This window comes from Xiphophorus maculatus, chromosome 5 (assembly GCF_002775205.1).
Source record: "Xiphophorus maculatus strain JP 163 A chromosome 5, X_maculatus-5.0-male, whole genome shotgun sequence".
Lineage (NCBI taxonomy): Eukaryota > Metazoa > Chordata > Actinopteri > Cyprinodontiformes > Poeciliidae > Xiphophorus > Xiphophorus maculatus.
The window spans coordinates 29,439,542-29,458,851 of NC_036447.1; the positions used below are offsets into that span (position 1 = coordinate 29,439,542).

General features: G+C 39.5%; 4 protein-coding genes across 7 annotated transcripts in view; 1 reads left to right on the plus strand and 3 right to left on the minus strand.

Moving 5' to 3' along the window:
• The first annotated feature begins 131 nt into the window (after positions 1-131).
• Positions 132-2,981, plus strand: LOC111608533 (tripartite motif-containing protein 16-like). Its single transcript, XM_023333309.1, has one exon. The coding sequence runs from the start codon at positions 221-223 to the stop codon at positions 1,880-1,882; it is 1,662 nt and encodes a 553-aa protein (XP_023189077.1). The 5' UTR covers positions 132-220; the 3' UTR covers positions 1,883-2,981.
• Positions 2,982-4,427: 1,446 nt separating this feature from the next.
• Positions 4,428-6,208, minus strand: LOC102232425 (tripartite motif-containing protein 16-like). Its single transcript, XM_005817617.3, has one exon. It carries the CDS (start codon positions 6,186-6,188, stop codon positions 4,524-4,526), a length of 1,665 nt encoding a protein of 554 aa, XP_005817674.3. The 5' UTR covers positions 6,189-6,208; the 3' UTR covers positions 4,428-4,523.
• Positions 6,209-7,255: 1,047 nt separating this feature from the next.
• On the minus strand, positions 7,256-9,352 carry fgfbp2 (fibroblast growth factor binding protein 2). Its single transcript, XM_005809393.3, has 2 exons — positions 8,435-9,352; positions 7,256-7,473 (listed from the first exon to the last, which is right to left on the minus strand). Exon 1 carries the CDS (start codon positions 9,197-9,199, stop codon positions 8,465-8,467), a length of 735 nt encoding a protein of 244 aa, XP_005809450.2. The 5' UTR covers positions 9,200-9,352; the 3' UTR covers positions 7,256-7,473; positions 8,435-8,464.
• A 2,837-nt stretch (positions 9,353-12,189) lies between these two features.
• LOC102235921 (prominin-1-A-like) overlaps positions 12,190-19,310 on the minus strand; it is a 33,196-nt gene continuing 26,075 nt past the window's right edge. For all 4 annotated transcript variants that reach the window (XM_023334256.1, XM_023334258.1, XM_005809392.2 and 1 more), the window contains 7 exons: positions 19,162-19,242; positions 17,511-17,579; positions 17,101-17,190; positions 15,626-15,741; positions 14,926-15,017; positions 14,055-14,090; positions 12,190-13,421 (listed from right to left, as the gene is read on the minus strand). In XM_023334256.1, the coding sequence (XP_023190024.1) occupies positions 14,954-15,017; positions 15,626-15,741; positions 17,101-17,190; positions 17,511-17,579; positions 19,162-19,242 (420 nt within the window). In that variant the 3' untranslated portion in view covers positions 12,190-13,421; positions 14,055-14,090; positions 14,926-14,953. The remainder of the gene's footprint in view (positions 13,422-14,054; positions 14,091-14,925; positions 15,018-15,625; positions 15,742-17,100; positions 17,191-17,510; positions 17,580-19,161; positions 19,243-19,310) is intronic.

Consider the following 19,310-nt stretch of genomic DNA (forward strand, 5'->3'; position numbering starts at 1 on the left):
CACTTCAAAGTTTTTCCTAGAATCAACAGTGTGGTAACTTTTACTATTGGACTTTGTCAATGCATTTCTTTCTTCCCCTCCCCTTCCGATCTAAGAGTTTAGAGGCAGGTCTAACAGCTCGTCGCCTCTTTAACTGTAGCAACATGTTATATTTAGAGCAGAGTTCAGTTTCACTTTCGAGGAAGTGAAAATCAGGAAGTCATTCTCACTGCGAGGAGAAATGGCGCAGACAGGAGTTCAGTTGTATCGGGAAAAGTTCTCCTGTTCCATCTGTTTGGATCTACTGAAGGATCCGGTGACTACATCCTGTGGACACAGCTACTGCATGAGCTGTATTAAAGACCACTGGGATGTAGAGGACCAGAAGGGAATCCACAGCTGTCCTCAGTGCAGGAAGACTTTCAATCGCAGACCTGACCTCCAGAAAAACACCCTGTTAGCAGAGTTAGTGGAGGACCTGAAGAAGACTGGACTCCGACATGCTCTGGCCGACCACTGTTATGCTGGACCTGGAGATGTGGCCTGCGATGTCTGCACTGGGAGGAAGATGAAAGCTGTCAAGTCCTGTCTGGTTTGCTTGGCCTCATACTGTGAGGATCACCTCCAACCTCACTATGAATCTCATGCTTTTAAAAAACATAAACTTGTTAAAGCTTCTGTTGAACTTCAGCGGAACCTCTGCAGTCGTCATGACGAGGTGATGAAGATCTTCTGTCGTACTGATCAGCAGTCCATCTGTTACCTCTGCACTATGGATGAACATAAAGGCCATGTAACAGTGCCAGCTGCAGCAGAAAGGACTGAGAAGCAGAAGGAGCTCCAGGTGAGGCGACAACAAATCCAGCAGAGAATCCAGGACAGAGAGGAAGACATGAAGCTGCTTCAACAGGAAGTGGAGGTCATCAATGTCTCTGCTGATAAAACAGTGGAGGACAGTGAGAAGATCTTCACTGAGCTGATGCATCTCCTCCAGAAAAGAAGCTCTGAGGTGAAGCAGCGGATCAGATCCCAGCAGGAAACTGAAGTGAATCGAGTCAAAGATGTTCAGGAGAAGCTGGAGCAGGAGATCAGTGAGCTGAAGAGGAAAGACGCTGAGCTGGAGCAGCTCTCACACACAGAGGATCACAACCAGTTTCTCCTCAACTACCCCTCACTGCCAGCACTCAGTGAGTCTACACACTCATCCAGCATCGACATCTGTCCTCTGAGACACTTTGAGGACGTGACAGCAGCTGTGTCAGAACTCAGAGAGAAGCTACAGGACGTCCTGAGGGACATGTGGACGAATGTCCCACTGACAGTCCCCCTGGTGGATGTTCTCCTGTCAGAACCAGAACCTAAGACCAGGAAGGACTTCTTGAAATATTCAAAAAGAATCACTCTGGATCCAAACACAGCAAACACACATATATTATTATCTGAGGGAAACAAGAAAGGAACTTTGACGAAGGAAATGCAGTTTCATTTTGATCATCCAGACAGATTCTCTTATTGTCAGGTCCTGAGCAGAGAGAGTCTGACTGGGCGCTGTTACTGGGAAGTGCAGTGGAGCGGGAGAAGAGTTGATGTAGCAGTTTCATACAAGAGCATCAGCAGGTCAGGACAAGAATGTGAGTTTCGAAGCAATGACAAATGTTGGTCATTATATTGTTGCACAGACTGGTACATATGTTGGCACAACAGAGTTGGAAATCTAATATCAGTTCCGGTTTCGTCCAGAGTAGGAGTGTACGTAGATCACAGAGCTGGTGTTCTGTCTTTCTACCGCGTCTCTGGAACCATGACTCTCCTCCACAGAGTCCAGACCTGCTTCACTGAGCCGCTGCATGCTGGAGTTGGGTTTTACGATATTGGAGACTCTGCTAAGTTTATTGGACTGTAACAATAAACAGTTCAATAAGCTGTTTAATGTTGAGGTCAGTGATTGGAGATCCAACTGGTTATTATGTGTTTCTTAGTCACCATCATTGTTGCTAAGTGCTCACTGTTTGGTCATTTCCTCTCTGCTCAGAGATCAGTTGTCTTTAGAGAGTTATGTTTTGTTCTTCAGTTGTTTTGTTGATGGTGGGTTTAGTTTGAGTGCTGCCCCCTCCTGTTTCTGTTCAGTCATAGAGGCTACCACAGCTCAGGAGGGCTTTATTCACCTGAACCTTTTAAACTGATTTTGCCAAAATCCTTTGTTGGAAATAACAACAAAAAAACATTGCTTCCATGATCATTATGATAATTTGAGAACAGAGATTGTAAGAATTAAATTCTCTGTATTTATTGTATTTTTCATTAATTCACTGTATAAGAGTTCTTTGATTTTAATATAATTACTTATTTTGCCATGTAGATGAAAACAAACACAGGTTGTTTGTTGCTGTTTAGGCGTTTGTGGTGCTAAAATGGCCATAGTACAACAAGCAAACATTCTTAAATGTACATTACAGGTATTTTTGTTTTCCCAAGTGATTGCAGGAGATATTTGGTTGTTCAAATGTGTTTTTTTTAAATCACTTGTTAAATATGGAGCAAAATTCAATACTATTCACAAATGTACAGTAGAAGGAAACAAGGAAATTATTTCAATACTTTGCAATTGAAAAACTGATTTGTTTCACAACAGACACAGCTTCCATGGTGAACATTGCCACAATTAAGAAATGGCAACTTTTTATCACCTGATAATTTTATTAAAAAATGCACTAAAATTTAATTTAATAGCCCTAAAGGCAATTTCTCCTGCTTTGCTTCAGCTAATTAAAGAAATGCAGCTATTACTCCAAAAGAACCACCTTTTTTATTTTTTATAAATGACAGTGATTTAATACCAATATCTCAAAAGCTTAATTTAAGTTTTAAAATTTCTCTTGCATTTGTAACATTTTCTGTTTTGCCTTTTTCACACTGTTAGTTTGTGATTATTCTCTTTTTTACTTATTATTTTTTTTCTGCTCAGTTTTATCATGCCAAATGTACCTTTTATGTTACTGATGTGTGCCTTTTTAAATCATTTTCTTTAAATTTTCAATAAAGAGAAAAAAAAACATTGCCATATTTCCACTTTTTAATGTAGCGAGGATTTGTGGGTAATAAACTTCACCAAAGCCCATAGTAGATAGAGAAAGATCTAGTTGCAGCCGCAGCCAACTAGAAAACGCCACATGCACCATGATTTGAGCGCCCCACATCGCCCCCTGGCGTCCCAAAGACGCCATTAATTTAAACTAGTGATTCTGAGTCCTCATGTATTCTCAGAAAAGCCGATGGGCGTTATTAGTATCTATACAGTAAAAAACAAAATCCCACACATTTGAATCGACATTTTAGGACAAACTAAAATCTTATTTTTGTTTAAGCTGAATCATATTTCAGTAGCTTTGTTGTGTTTTTATCAAATTATTTTAACTATATAATCTTTTTGTTTTTAATTGCATTTTGAACTGGTTTCAATTCATCTTAGTAATCTTTTTCTTTACTTATTCTAGATTTCATAATAAAATGTTAATTCTTAAAGTACGAAATAACAAATACTGTTTTGTTTCTTAAGTTCATATTTAAAATACAACTTTGATTTTTGATCTGAAGACTTGCTCCCTAACAGATTTTCTCAGTTTCTGATTTTTTTTTACACACTTCAGTGCTTCATATGATTAACCAAATTTAAATAATAAAAATAAATAAATAAATAAATAAAATGCAGTTTTCAAATGACTATTTCACTTAAGGGGAAAAAATACATCCAATCCCACTTGGCCCTGCGTGAAAAAGTAACCACCAATTCTCCCCATACACCTTCCCTAGATTAATCATGTCATAAATCACATTTTCTAGAAAGTTATGTTGAGTTTCTCTCACTGCACTCAGGCCTGATTACTGAGTAAGAACTCCTGCTGCGAACTGCTCTGTTCCCACAGGGAAATGTTATTGTGAATTTCACTTAACTCTTAGTTAGACATTTCACAACCATTAAATATTTTATTTGCACAGCATTATCAATGGTCAAGAAGAGACAAATAAATGCTTTGCTGAAGGGGCAGCCTCCACAATGTAGCAAAAACGGCTAAAGTCAATAAAGCAAAAATCAGCATCACATGAATATAATACCAAAAAGGCTAAAATCATTGTTAAATCGGCTATAGGGAAACAAACAATAAGAAACAACATGCAAACATTAAGATGTACGTAAAGTAATCAAAAAGAATAAAATAAAACGAAACAAAACATCAACTGAAATTTCATTCTTGTTCACACTGAAACAAACCTCAATGTCCGACTTAACTTTGACTCAAACTAAACCCAACATCAACAATGATGGAGACTAGAGATTAGGGGATCAACAAATTATTATTATTATTATTATTATTATTATTATTATTATTATTATTATTATTATTATTATTATTATTATTATTATTAATAATAATAATAATAATAATAATAATAATAATAATAATAATAATAATAATAATAATAATAATAATAATAATAATAATAAACACATTGTAACCAGCTGGAGCTCTGATCACTTCTGTCTGTTACACTTCAATAAACGTAACAGAGTCTCCATAACTATAAAACCCAACTCCAGCATGCAGCGGCTCAGTGAAGCAGGTCTGGACTCTGTGGAGGAGAGTCATGGTTCCAGAGACGCGGTAGAAAGACAGAACGCCGGCTCTGTGATCCACGTACACTCCTACTCTGGACGAAACCGGAACTGACATTCGAGTTTCTACTCTGTTGTGAAAAAACATGTAGATTTGCTTGTGACAATATAATGTCCAAGATTTGTCAGTGTTTCGAAAATCGCAGTCACCTTCCGACCTGCTGATGCTCTTGTATGAAACTGCTAAATCGACTTCCGTCCCGCTCCACTCCACCTCCCAGTAACAGCGCCCAGTCAGACTCTCTCTGCTGAGGATCTGAGTGCAGTTGGTGAATCTGTCTGGATGATCAAAATAAAACTGGTCTTCCTCCACTAGAGTCACTTTCTTGTTTCCCTCAGATAACAACAGAAAGTTGTTTGCTGTGTTTGGATCCAGAGTGATTCTTTTTGAATATTTCAAGAAGTCATTCCTGGTCTTAGGTTCTGGTTCTGACAGGAGAACATCCACCAGGGGGACTGTCAGTGGGACATTTGTCCTCATGTCCCTCAGGTTGTCCTGTAGCTTCTCTCTGAGTTCTGACACAGCTGCTGTCACGTCCTCAAAGTGTCTCAGAGGACGGATGTCGATGCTGGATGAGTGTGTAGACTCACTGAGTGCTGGCAGTGAGGGGTAGTTGAGGAGAAACTGGTTGTGATCCTCTGTGTGTGAGAGCTGCTCCAGCTCAGCGTCTTTCCTCTTCAGCTCACTGATCTCCTGCTCCAGCTTCTCCTGAACATCTTTGACTCGATTCACTTCAGTTTCCTGCTGGGATCTGATCCGCTGCTTCACCTCAGAGCTTCTTTTCTGGAGGAGATGCATCAGCTCAGTGAAGATCTTCTCACTGTCCTCCACTGTTTTATCAGCAGAGACATTGATGACCTCCACTTCCTGTTGAAGCAGCTTCATGTCTTCCTCTCTGTTCTGGATTCTCTGCTGGATTTGTTGTCGCCTCACCTGGAGCTCCTTCTGCTTTCCAGTCCTTTCTGCTGCAGCTGGCACTGTTTCATGGCCTTTATGTTCATCCATAGTGCAGAGGTAACAGATGGACTGCTGATCAGTACGACAGAAGATCTTCATCACCTCGTCATGACGACTGCAGAGGTTCTCCTGGAGCCTCTTCGTCGGGGGGATCAGTTTATGCTTCTTCAAAGGCGGAGCATCATAGTGAGGTTGGAGGTCTCTCAGGCAGTAGGAGGCCAAACAGGATAAACAGGACTTGACAGCTTTCATCTTCCTCCCAGTGCAGACATCGCAGGCCACATCTCCAGGTCCAGCATAACAGTGGTCGGCCGGAGCATGTCGGAGTCCAGTCTTCTTCAGGTCCTCCACTAACTCTGCTAACAGGGTGTTTTTCTGGAGGTCAGGTCTGCGATTGAAAGTCTTCCTGCACTGAGGACAGCTGTGGATTCCCTTCTGGTCCTCTACATCCCAGTGGTCTTTAATACAGCTCATGCAGTAGCTGTGTCCACAGGATGTAGTCACCGGATCCTTCAGGAGATCCCAACAGATGGAACAGGAGAACCTTTCCTGATCCTGCTGAACCCTTGCTTGCGCCATTTCTCCTCGCAGTGAGAATGACTTGCTGAATTTCACTGCCTCATAAATAAAAGCGGACTCTGACCCTTATCGTGTGTTGCTATGGTAAACTTGTAGATAAGATAAAACAAGGATATGTGTTGACAAAGGGTGTCCTTCTACCTGCATTAGTCACAGTAAAAACAATGTGCCACCTTTGTGAAAAGCTATATACTATCACCTGTTGATACTTCTCACATTGCAAGTGTATTCAAGTATTTCTACTAAACAGCTGCTATAAGACCCCATCCATTCACAAGATAGACAGAAAGGCAAAAACAAAGCTGTCCATATCGTGTTGGTGGCATGTTGATTTAGAGGTATAATGTGGATTAAGTTTTGATTATGGTTAGAAATAGACTAGTAATGGCTAGGGAAAAATCAATGGAAGTTAAGAAAAAAGTTCTAACATGGGTAGGAATACAAACTTGTGTGTAGGCGGGTGCGTGTGCATGTTTGTGTGTGTGAGTATGCGTTTGTTTGTAATACCTTGTGGGGACCATTTTCCTGACACATACTAAGTTGTAGGGACACACTGCTCCTTTTGGGGACCGAAGCCTGTTTTTGGGTCAGGGGTCAGATTTAGGACTAAGGTGTGAATTTAGTTTTGGTTAGGGTTAGGGTTAGGGTAAGAGTAAGGTTTAGGCTGTAGAAATGAATGGAAGTCAATGGAAATTCCCCACAAACGTGTGTGTGTGTGTGTGTGTGTGTGTAGGGGTGTGTGTGTGTGTGTGTGTGTGTGTGTGGTGGGGGTGATGTAGGTGTGTGTGTGTGTGTGTGTGTGACCTCTGGAGCCTCCACACAGGTCTCCTCTGTTCATGCAAGGTGGCTCTTATGGACTCAATTGATCAGCTCTCACAGAGGAGTGCCTGGCTCTGCTCAGACACCTTCACTGACTGATTGTGTCTGCCCTACTAACAACTTCCTCAAGCCCAGCGGCCGTCCGGCAGCGGCCATGTTGTTACAGTTGGCGGCGATGGATACAAAGACGTCTTTGAGAGTATGAGCGCATGCAGCAGGAGCAACAGAGCCACACGGGAGACGAGAGGTCGCCACTCTTCTATTTATTCTTCGCTCAGAATTTACATGACATCTGGGATAAAGTTAGCAACAAAAATACAACAGAAATACACCAAGGCGAGCTTCTTTCTTTGGCTCATTGTGTTTCTTTCCATATTATTATCATCTATTGATGACTCATTTTCAGATGATTTTGTGAAGAGAGTTCAAAGACAGGAGTCTGTGTTGTCAGGTTAGTAATTCCAATCTGAAAAAAGGGCAAAGAAGGTACTTAAAATTAGATTTTGTTCTAGTCAAAGTTAAACAAAAAGAGCAGTCTGGTGTTAAGCTCAGTGGTGGACAATATCAAAGTACACTTGAGTACTGTAGTTAAGTACATTTAGAATATCTTTAATTTACTTGAGTATAAGTTTTTGGCAAACTTATGACTTTCAACTCCACTACATTTTGAGAAAGCTTGTTGTTTACTCTAGACTACAAAGCTCAGCGTAGTTTTATAGTCTGGTATTGTTGTTCTTATTTACTGAAATGCGATTGGCCACACGCTATGCTCCTTACAAGAAGAACCAATCAGCGTCGCCGCTCACACCTAGGATTTAGAATTATGTCATTCTCTTTAAATTTCGCGAGCTGAGCTCCCGCTTTGGAGAAAACAGCGCCACCATGGAAATATGGTGCCACACTACCACCACTATGTTTGATGTTTTAGTTCTGAAATGATTGGTTTAAAAGCTACAAAAGAAAAAAATGCATAAAAAACCCCAAAGAATCATGAAATTTATGGATATTTCCAGAGCGCCACCATGGAGATATGCATGGTGAAATGTTTGTGTGGTTAAAATGACTTAACCACACAAATTTTGTCAATAAATACAAAAAAATACAATCTCAATTGTGGTTATACAAGAATTCTCCTTTTCAAATTCTTTTTTAGAGTTAGAGTGTTTTTTATTTTAAAGAAAAAAGCTGAATTTTTATGCTAAGTTTTTACAAATAATGTAATTTTTTTGGAACAGAGCGGTTGTACATGGCTCTGGATAAGCGCTCAGAAAATAACGTGAGTAAACTTTTGATTGAACAACTAGTTTAGTAAGATTTGACCATGACTACCCATATTTTTACTCAAACACTAGAGCTGAGCAGTTTATCCACCACTGGTTAAACTTTACTTCTGCCTTCCCCTTCGCCTCAACTTTTCCTTCACCCACCTGTTATGATAAAAAAAACTGAGCTGCATCTCAGTTTTGGAACCAGCCGATGACATAGCTGCAGAGGCCATGGAAGCTCTTCCAGCAGTACTCCGTGGCGAGGCGGGATGCCCTAGACGCCGGCTCCTCGGTGGGACGGGGAGCGGTCTTTGCCGGCTTGGGGGTGCTTCTCTTGCCCTGGGAGCCTCTGCCTGGCAGAGGTTTAGCTGGCTGAGGCTGCAGCTTTGTGGGCTGATGGGTGCCGGTGGGTTTGTTCTGCACTGCTGGCGCCGCTGGTTTGCGTTGCTCCTGACCGGGCTTTGCAGACTTTGGAGCTGAAGTCTTGGGCCAGGAGGTCATAAAGGTCATCTGAGTCTCATCAGAGTACTTCCTGCACATATGAGGGCGGTAGATTTTGGCCCCCTGGCAGGCGTTCTTCAGCTTCCTCAGCTCCCACGTCATCTGGACGAAGTAGTGCCGAGGGTTCTTGTTGTAGGCTCCACATTGGTTCGGTTGGCCCTGGAAGTCACAGTAGTAGGAGCGCCCCGTAGCCTGGCTCGGGGATCTGCAGGAGACACGCAGACGGGTGAAGTTTCCCGCTGCGGACACCCCCATGGTGCATGAGTCCTTTATCTTGGTGGTGAATCTGACGGTGTGGTCCCAGACGCTGGACTGCTGCTGTGGCTGTTTGCTGTCGTTGCTGCTGTCGTTGCTATGGGGGTTGGATCCGCAAACAGCTGCCACCAAAAGCAGCGGCAACATCGCGACTTTCATCCCAGTCCTCATGGCTCTTGGCTGCTGCGAGGCACGGCTCCGTTCGCTCCTAAGGCACGCAAATGCAAACTTTTCAAGCTTGACAGATGGTTTTATTCATGATTCAGACGTAAACTCCTCCTCCACTTGCTAAGCTATGGGACGTTTTAAAAATGATCGACGAGACGGCTGGAAGGGGAAGAGGGCGCAGAAACCACAGGAGAAACAGGAGAAGCTGATGAAAAGCAAGAGGCATAAGAGAGGCTCACACATGAGGCCAGATGTTGGGGAACAGGAGGACCATTGACCATTGATGAGAAGGAGAGCAGCAGGAAAATGGAACTAAAATCCTGAAAGAATATTTGCCTCCTTACAGATTTCTTCCGTTCTTTTTTTTTCCTTTGTCAGGCTTGGGATCTTTAAGATCATCAAATAATTTTAATATGAGACCAGATTAACTTGAGCATCTACAAAAGAGAGCATTCCAATGATTTTATTTTTATTTTTGTGTGAAAAAGCAAGGGCTGGTTGTGAAACCTTGGCGACAACGCGACTTTTACATCTCCTTCATAGAGGGCAGGAGTTCTTGTTTTATCAGTTATGGCAAGTCATCCAGGTGCTGAAGCAATGAAACAACCCCACATCACCACACTACCACCGCCATGTTTGATGTTTTAGTTCTGAAATGATTGGTTTAAAAGCTACAAAAGAAAAAAAACGCATAAAAGACCCCAAAGAATCATGAAATTTATCCAGATGTTTGTCAGCAAATACTTAATACTCTCACCAGTTCTTGCCTATAGTCTCATTCTTTCTGTGTAACAGAGGCAAGTGGGGCTTTGCAGTGCTTTATATGTTGTTGGGTTCTTTTGTTACTTCCTGGAGTCAATAAATGCGTTCCTGTGACAAATGTCTTCAAGATTTTGACAATATTCCGCTAATGTCGAAAAACAAAAATACAATTTCGTAATTACTGTGTTTCCATTAAATAAGAAAGTCAATTAAAATCACATTGACGTGAGATCAGTAAAAAACATGATCCTTCAACTACTTCCTGTCTTCTTCTTCATGGTTTGTGCCAGTGGAAACATCTGGTTGTTCACGTGATGCAAAAAAGTATTTCCTTTGCAGTTTTGCGAGATAAACCAGTTGTGTTACGATTAAAAACAACAACAAAAAAAACTCATTCTAGTGGGAAAGCTTTTTAACGACAAAGAAGAGTTTTCCTGAAACTGCCGTGTTTCTATTAAGGGAATTTATTTTCAAAATGTCAAATACCGCAGTTATATGATCAATCGAAACGGTGCACTCTTAGCATCATTTTTGCAGGACGGCTGCCTCTCTGGAGGTACAACTCTGTTCTGTTTTAGTACTTGTGAATAATGGCTGTATCTGTATTTTATTGGAATATGAAAACCTTTAAAATGGTGTTTCTTAAATGTTTTTGAGCTTCTTTAGCTCAGGGCACGACATGTTGCTTTAGCCTGATTGATTTCGTCAGACACGTTCCATTAAAGTAATCCATAGATTTTTCTAAGCCTAGCTGTAATGAGATCTGCTTGTGGTTGGTAAAACAGAACTCGTCATTCCGGCTAATTCACGAGAAACAAGGACTGTGGAGACGATTTTCCTCATTTGGTTTGAATAACATTTTATTCTGTTCGTAAATGAAATCATAAATTAAAACTGCATTATGGATTCAGTCGACAGCTGATGTGTGGCTGATGACATGTATGGCTAGTTTTGATCATGTTTAATCATGTTCTTACAATTAAAAGTTGACTTCATTTTGACAAAGCGTCAGTGTAAAGCTGCTAATAAGGTAAATATGCCTCTGGGCTCTGGAGACCACCAGCTTTAGTTTGATCTCATATTTGTTCAACTTTAAACTCTCTTTCGATTTGTGCAGCAGTGATTCTCTCAGAGAGTCATAGAAAAGTCCAACGCGGGTCTCCGGCAGAATTCCCATCTGGGGATTTTTGCGTCACCAGACATGAGTCTGACCACAAAGTTTCTGGCTCTGGGAGGCGACTTGTTTAATTTGGCTTCCAGGGACGGGCTGGTAATTAGTCTTTGAAGATGCAGATCCTGACCACCTATGCTGGCCCCTTTACATGTGGTTACACTCTGAAAAGATTCATTTGAGTTGGTGATGACAACTTACTTTTATTGGTTCAGTTCACTTAGAAATCACTTTTTCATCTGAAATGAACTTTTTTACTATCATTCCAAGTAAAACTATTAAGTTGACTGCAGCTTTGTTGTCCTATGTCTACACAGACTCCAGTAGCAGCCACAATGTGACCACCTTATCTTTTAAAGGGAGAGTATTATGTGTTTTCCATCCACAAAGTGCCATTTTATATTACAATCATGCTACCTTCAGTTGTAATAAAAATGCTACATATGTCAAATATGACTTAAAATTTTTTTTTACTTCATACTTTAATGCCTTGAAATTGGGTCTCTGTCTCTTTAAAAACCCCTGCTCTTTCTCAGACTCCGCCTTCAGGAAGTCATCACAACATGTCTCCTCTATTAACCCTTTAACAACATTTTTACCAGCATTTCACTGAGAAGTAGCTCCTATAATGAGCTCAGAGGATCTGCAGTTCCACCAGGTGTTTGCTAATCGCTGCTGGCTAGTCTGAAGGAGCTGAATGGAGGAGTCATGCGAGAGGACAGTGGGAGGCAGAAGCACAGAAACTGCAGCTCTGAGGAGATGCTAGGTCCACCCAGGTGTTTTGCACAGCTCAGTGGTTGCCATGGAGATTAAATAATTTCTCAAACATGGATCAAAGAATCAAAGCAAAACTCCAGGTATGTTTTTCGAGAGGGAATAACATTAGAACATGATGTAAAGCTAAAAAAAAAAAAAAGTTAATGTTACACAACACTCTTTGGGGTGTGAATTCTATAGTTTCTTAAGAGTTAAAAAACTCTAAACTTATCTGACCTTGAGAACAGTTGAAACAATTTCTGGTCTACACATTAAACAGTCAAAAGGAAGAAACACAAAAGACTCAAGTTGGACTCAAGTTTTTATTCACAGATTTGCTCCTTCTGAAGAAACTCCCAAAATTTCTCTTTGGTCCTTAGACCTCTGTTGTCATAGCAACAGGGCTTGCTGTAATGGACTACCATGGGCTACGCTGCCTTTGCGCGTTAGCCGTCCAAAAGTACTTACGTAACATCATGCTAAAAAGCAGCATATGTTAACAACTGCAGCTTTTCTCACTTATTATGAGATAAACTGGAGCTGCCACTTAACTTGTACAGTATTTAAAGGCATAGTTCAACATTTTGGGAATCCCCTTTGTTTCCTGGTTGTTTGTGAAAAGAAAATATGTCCATAAATGTTATACAAACTTCAATGAATATTTGATCCATCCAAAGATATACTTGGTATAATCTCAAATGAAATATATAATCTCAATTAAAATGTTATCCTACAAACTAAACCTTTTACTAGCAAAGCAGGTGTTTGACATTTTAGGCTTTTTGTCCGGATGGATGGATGGATGGATGGATGGATGGATGGATGGATAGATGGATGGATGGATGGATGGATAGATGGATGGATAGATGGATGGATGGGCCAGAGTTTTCTGCAGACATTCATGATGATTAGAAGACAAAGTAAAGCTCTGGTGATCAGAAATAGTTCACATTAAGCCATTATTAAGTTCATTTTCTATTTTTTGAAGGAGTATATCTTCAAAAGATATACTTTTATTTTGTTAGTTATCCACGAATGTGTTTAATTATGTAGCAAAACATATCGCCCTGACTGTGCTGTTTTACACTTCCCCCTAAACATGTACGCAATCAATCATCCCAAATAATTTAAGCTATGATACAAATATCCACAGAGAGAAAAAAACATAAATCTACAACAAAACATGACTAACAGTATATAAAACAAAGATTAACAAAAGAATATATAAAACTTTCAAAAGTTTTGAAAGTGTATAAAATGATGACTTCGTGGTAAAACTGATGTAGGTGCAGCTTAATTCTCTGTTCTGATGCAGGAGCTGAGATTTCCACAGCATGAGAAGCTAAAAGGTTGCTGGAGCGACCGAGAGAGGATTTCATGAGTTTGCAGACGACGGCCTTCAGAGGTCTGTTAGAGCTGGAGGAGCGCTGGGGGTGGGGCGCCCCACCACACTCTTCCTGATTGTTGGTTTTTATTCCCTTTTTTTGTTCCACTGAAGCTTCAGGTGATCTAAAAGCTGGAAAAATCCCAGAGAACCTGGGAAAAGGATGGAAAGGAGCCACGGGTTAGACGGCTGTCACCTTGAAGGAATATTGGGGGCGTTGTAGGTGGACAACAAAATGAGGAGTACATTTTTGCCAAAACATTTGGCTCAGAAATTCCCTAGAAACAAAAACTGAGTTTGAAAATTTGCTAGAAAATTCAAAATTTTGAGATTAAAGCTCAGAAATTTTTCAGAATTTTTTTATTTTTTATTTCTGAGTTTGAAAAAAAAAATCGAACTTTGCTAGAAAAGACTCAAAATTTGAAATTCAAATTCAGATAGCTTTTAGAAGAAATGGGAAATTTCTGAGTTTGGAAAGTGGAAAATTTGCTTGAAAAACCTGAAATTTTAATTTTTAAAAATTTATTTATTTATTTATTTTTAGAAAAAACTAAAATGTAAAATTTTGGAAATTTTCTGATTTTTAAAAGTAAGTCATTTCCACTGTGGAAATTGAGGTATTTCCTTGTTTTTTTCCCCCAGAACATTATTGAGATTACACCCAACATTTAGAGGTTCTTGGTGGAGTACATGTTAATAAACTCCTTTCTTCTATCTGCAGTGGCCCTATTGTGATGTTGTACATCAGTGTTTAGGAGAGGAGAGTTTAAGAAGTGAGCGCTCACCTTTACTGGACTGATCAGTTCCAGTTCTCCTGTCCACTGTGGAGGAAGGACAGAAACAAAGTCAAACCAGGTGAAGCACATAAGAAATCCTCAGCTTTGACTATTTTCACTTTTCCAAATGCTGGAAAAGTGAACTCCCTTCTCTAGTTAGTACCCAAAACTATGCATTAAATTCAATTTCTTTAGAGCTTTGAAAGAGTGATAAGCTCTTTAATATGTTCTCTAATCAGAATAAACAAGCATTTCCTCACTTCTGCAATTCTTTATTCAGTTCAATATAAACGCTTCTTGACTTTTGCTCTTTTCTGTATGATGAAAATATATAATCATTGGGGAATAAAGGCAAATTTGCTCCTTTGTTTTGTCTGTGATGAAGAATTAATCCTTAGACTGATTTAGAGTTCGGAGACTGATCGGTTTCAGACTCATTCTGTGATTTATTCCAATTAAAAGTTTCTGCAGAGTTTTGTAAAACAATAAAGAGAAGCACATAAAGCATTTGCTTTGACTCATGGTGGCCAAAAAAGAAAAAAAAGGTGGGAAACTTATCAAAGTGGTCCATGTGAGAAGTGACAGAAACATTGAGTATTATCATTACAAAACAGCTAATTTACAACTTTGCTCAGTAAAAGTTGAGACTCATGACTAATTTCTACGACAGAATCAGACGGAGACTTTGTTTCCCTTCCACTTTTACTTAAAATTTTAAGAAAAAAAAAGTTCAAGAGGGCAAGAAGAAGAAATATGGTGAAGATGAAGATGAAAGATGGATCTGGGCAGCAGGACGAAGCTGAACCGAGGAGGACGGTTTGATGGGCGGTCAGTGGAGTTAGTGATGGTCAGACGAAGGGTTTTCGCCGGTCATAAATACCTCTAACAGGGAAGTCACATCCTGCAGGTCACCATTCACTTGGTGGAGCCGAGGCCCGAGGGAACCAAGTCAGTGTGTCATTATAGGGAGCGCTAAACACACACACACACACGGGGAAGTCTTTATAAATAAATAATAAAACTTATTTTATTGAACTCTTTTTGATTTGCAGATGGAATTCCCTCCACCGCAAGCAGACAAGCGAAGTTTGATGCACAGCACTGCTCATACATTTCCACTGACATCACACACCTGTTCGCCACCATTACCTGTTTCAGCAACACCTCCCCTCCATCAACACGTGATGAAGGGGAGGTGAAGGAGAGAGGGAACACCTTCCTGAAGCTAAAGAAAGTGAGCTGAGCCTGAGGGAAAACGGTCGGAAAAGTATGAAAGGTCCAAAATATCCAAATTGTGAGGATGAAAGGCAAAAGGCATTGAAAAGCTGAGCGACATTAAAGAGTGACAAGCCACGGATAAGAGTATCTGGAGAAAACACCAGGATTGAACAAGAGGAGAATCAGCAGTCCAAGAAGAAGAAGAAAAAGAAAAAGAACAACGGAGGGAGACAGAAAATATGTCGGGTTAGTTTGGATTTGAGCTCAGCCAGAAAACACCCAGAATCTCTGAAAGCAGGAATGAAAATATTTTTCCTCTACGGGTGAAGGCGCAAAAAACAAAAATCTTTTCTAGGACTCACTCTTCAAAGACGTCCTCTGTGTCCATCCGTCTGTAGTATTTGGCCAGTTTGACGGAAAAGACGATGCTGGGAATCAGCAGGATGCAGCAGGCTCCTAAACCCATCCAAAACGTGTTCTGGGAAACAAATCCACCAGTTAAATAAATGGAGAGACTGGATGGTCTCTCCATTTATTTAACTCCAAATGCAGAGATCTGTCAGTCAATACCAGACTGACAGATCTTTAAATACAGAAAATACCAGTAAACGTTCTGAAGACGTTAAACTGAACTTGCTTAGATCATTTTGTGCCTCACTGTAAACGGCACTATACAATGAGGCACACTAAGATAGTGTCTTACTGGTTTACTGAAGCTAGTGTCTTACTGGTTTACTGTACCTAGTCTCTTACTGGTTTACCGTAGCTAGTGTCTTATTGGTTTACCGTAGCTAGTGTCTTACTGGTTTACTGAAGCTAGTGTCTTACTGGTTTACCATTAGATTAGATTAGATTAGATAGCATTTATTGTCATTGAACAGAATTCAACGAAATTTCCATTGCAGCTCCCGTGCAAAAGGTCAAATATATACAGTATAAATAAGCAAACACACAATAATAATAATAACAATATAATATATATATATATAATATATATATATATATAATATATTATATATATATATATAATATACCATAGCTAGTGTCTTACTGGTTTACTGTAGCTAGTGTCTTACTAGCTTACCGAAGCTAGTGTCTTACTGGTTTATTGAAGCTAGTGTCTTTCTAGCTTGTTGAAGCTAGTAAGACACTAGCTACAAAGCTAGCTTACCAAACAGCTACAAAGCAACATGTTTAGCGCATGTTTAAAACAAACTGTTAAAATTGAATTTAAAAAACGTTTGTTAGATTTGTGATACAGAAATTGCTTGGCAGTGCCATTGATCGTAACCCTGGTGATTTTGTTTAAAGGAATTTTTTTTTTAAATGTGCAATAAAACGTGAATTCATTCATACGTTTTTCTTCAATTATTATTTTTGTGTCATCAAAAATTATCACTGAGACCAAATGACAAATTTTTCCAGACTTTTAATGACTATCTAACTAAACCGCCTCAGGTTATCTATATGTGAGAAACTAAAATGCACGCAGACAAGAATAAGTGACAGAGGTAGATTGATAAACTCTTAAAGATATGCCTGTGTATAAACAACAAACAAATGCATCATTCATAAACTGGAAAAAGGGATCCTTTTAGCATTTTATTCATGAATAAAACTTTTGATGATGCACGATGTTAAAGTTAATAAGTGCTGCAAACATAAAGCTAGTACAGGCCAGAGTGAAAACAGAGGACAGTCTAGGCCCAGTGTGAGTTCCTGTTCTGACACAGCCTGCTCCCAAAACACACTCTGCTCTAAACCAGCCATTGATATCTCTACAGCTGGCAGCCTGACTTCCTGCGAACACACAGAAACACCCACAGTGAGCTCTTACCACTGAGTCAATGATGAAGCTGCAACCCACTATCTCCATGCTGTCCACCATGTTGCTGATGGGTTTACACTGGGCTACCTCTGCAGATAGCTGCAGGGGACAAGGACACACAATACGAGCACAGTTTAGTCCCAGAGTGTTGGGGGGGAAGATGAGGAAGTACGGAGCTCTGTTGCTGCTGAAACCAACTTAGATCAACAGATGGAAGTCAATGGACTGGCTGTTATATGCCAACACCAGAACATCTTGTTCAAGTGAACCAACTCCAGGAAGTCCATTAAGACTGGCACACTGTCTGTAAAGTAAGGCCAGCTTAGTGTTAACAGTGGGCCTTTGTGCTGCTTTCCTGTCTTGACTCAATCAACTGAAAAGTGAAAATAAACCAGAGAAAAGAGTAGAAAAACACTCACAGAGTTTTTAACCCAGTCAGTGTACTGCTTGAAGTATCCCACCAGGCTGTGAACGAAGGCCTTTGTCTCCTGCAGAGAGGAGAGCGCATCGTGATCAGATGGAGGTTTCAGCTTTAGACAGCTATTATTTATTAGCAATCTACCATTAAAATTAGGTTTTAATAAGGTTACAAACAATTTTTTTTGGAAGTTTTCTATATTTTTTCAACTGAATTAGGACTATTTTGCACTGCTGAATCCAAAAATGACATCTATTTTTCTCAATCAGGTCAGGTTTTTATTCCAATGTCATTCAGAGAAATCTGATCTCCTGAATACATTTATGACATTTTTGTGACATTGTCATTTCATACCTGTTAATATTTCTGATCCAAAAAAGGTTTTAGGAGAAAAAAAAGTTTTCTAACGGAGTGTAATAATAAAATGTTACAAACTTGTATTTCTGTAAATTGAATAATAAACACTAATAAGAGTAAGTACATGTAAATTGAACATTTCGTCTTCATTGTGTAAAATTCTCCGTCTCTTTTCTGTCCTGATGGAATCTCTCCTCCTGCTCATCACTCACTGATCCAGATTCTCAGGAAACCGATCCAGATGTGAGAACAAGTCATGCATTTTGATGCTCATGTTGCTCCACAGTTCAGAAAGTTGACTTGATTGAACAAAACCAATGTGATTTTTAAAGAGTTTTAAGATTTTTTGCTACTTTTCACCCTTTTTGTCAGTTAAAAGTTAGAAGTTGAGTCACTGCTCCTCACGCATACTAGAGAGAAAACCAAGAATAGAAGCTGCTGCAGCTCTGTTTCTGTTCAATTTGTTTTGCCACATATGATGTAAAATCTAGATTATGTTTAATGCAGAAAAGAAAAGAAATGAGTTTGAGGGGAAACTGATGAGCAATAAGCAATAAATCAATTCATGCTGGATTGGTTAGCTAAATGCGGTACGAAGCTAAAATGATGCCGATGTTCTTGACTGTATACCTCAGCAACAATGACCAACAATGTTGGTCAACAATGACAAAAAATGATTTTTTTATCATTGTAAAAATGATAAATTAAAATGAGCTCAATCATTTCATTTCTGATGAATATCTTTTGAAGAGCAATTTTGTTTACAGACACTAAATCATTTATTTTGTTTCCATTGCAGTAAGAAGTTGTTATGTCTGTTTTATATATTGTTTTTGTTTGTCATGTCTTAATTTTGAATATTTGAAATATTTTCCAGTTCCAGTGTTTGGCCTTCTTTTCAAAGTTTATTGGTCTTTGAGAGGACAAACTTATCTTCAACCATCCCAAAATAACAATATTAACATTATACTGTAATAATTACTGGTACAATTTATCGTCCAGCAAAATTAGTTATTGTGACAGGCCCACATAAACTGTGTGTGTAACAGGATATAGAGTGTAAAGTTTGCTGCATGTCGCTGGGTAAAGAAAGAGTAGGTTGCTAAACAAGTTATAAAAGATAAGAATATTCACAGCTCGTAAATTATATATAAAAACAAAAAACAGGAAAAAATGGAGCTTAAAGTATATAAAAATTAAATAGAAGAAATGGCACAAATGAAAAATCAGGGTGTACACCTCGATAAGCTTGGCTAAGCAGGTTTCTGTTTCCAAAGTTTTGCTTGGGTTTGTACCTGTTTCACCACATGCGAGGCATTTTGAGCGATGAGATATTCTGCTGCATCAATGGCACTCAGGATGTTTGTGACTTTCATCTGAGACACAGAGAAGAATCGGTTCATATGGACAAAATCAGCTGATATCCAGCTGAAAATGGTTTTAT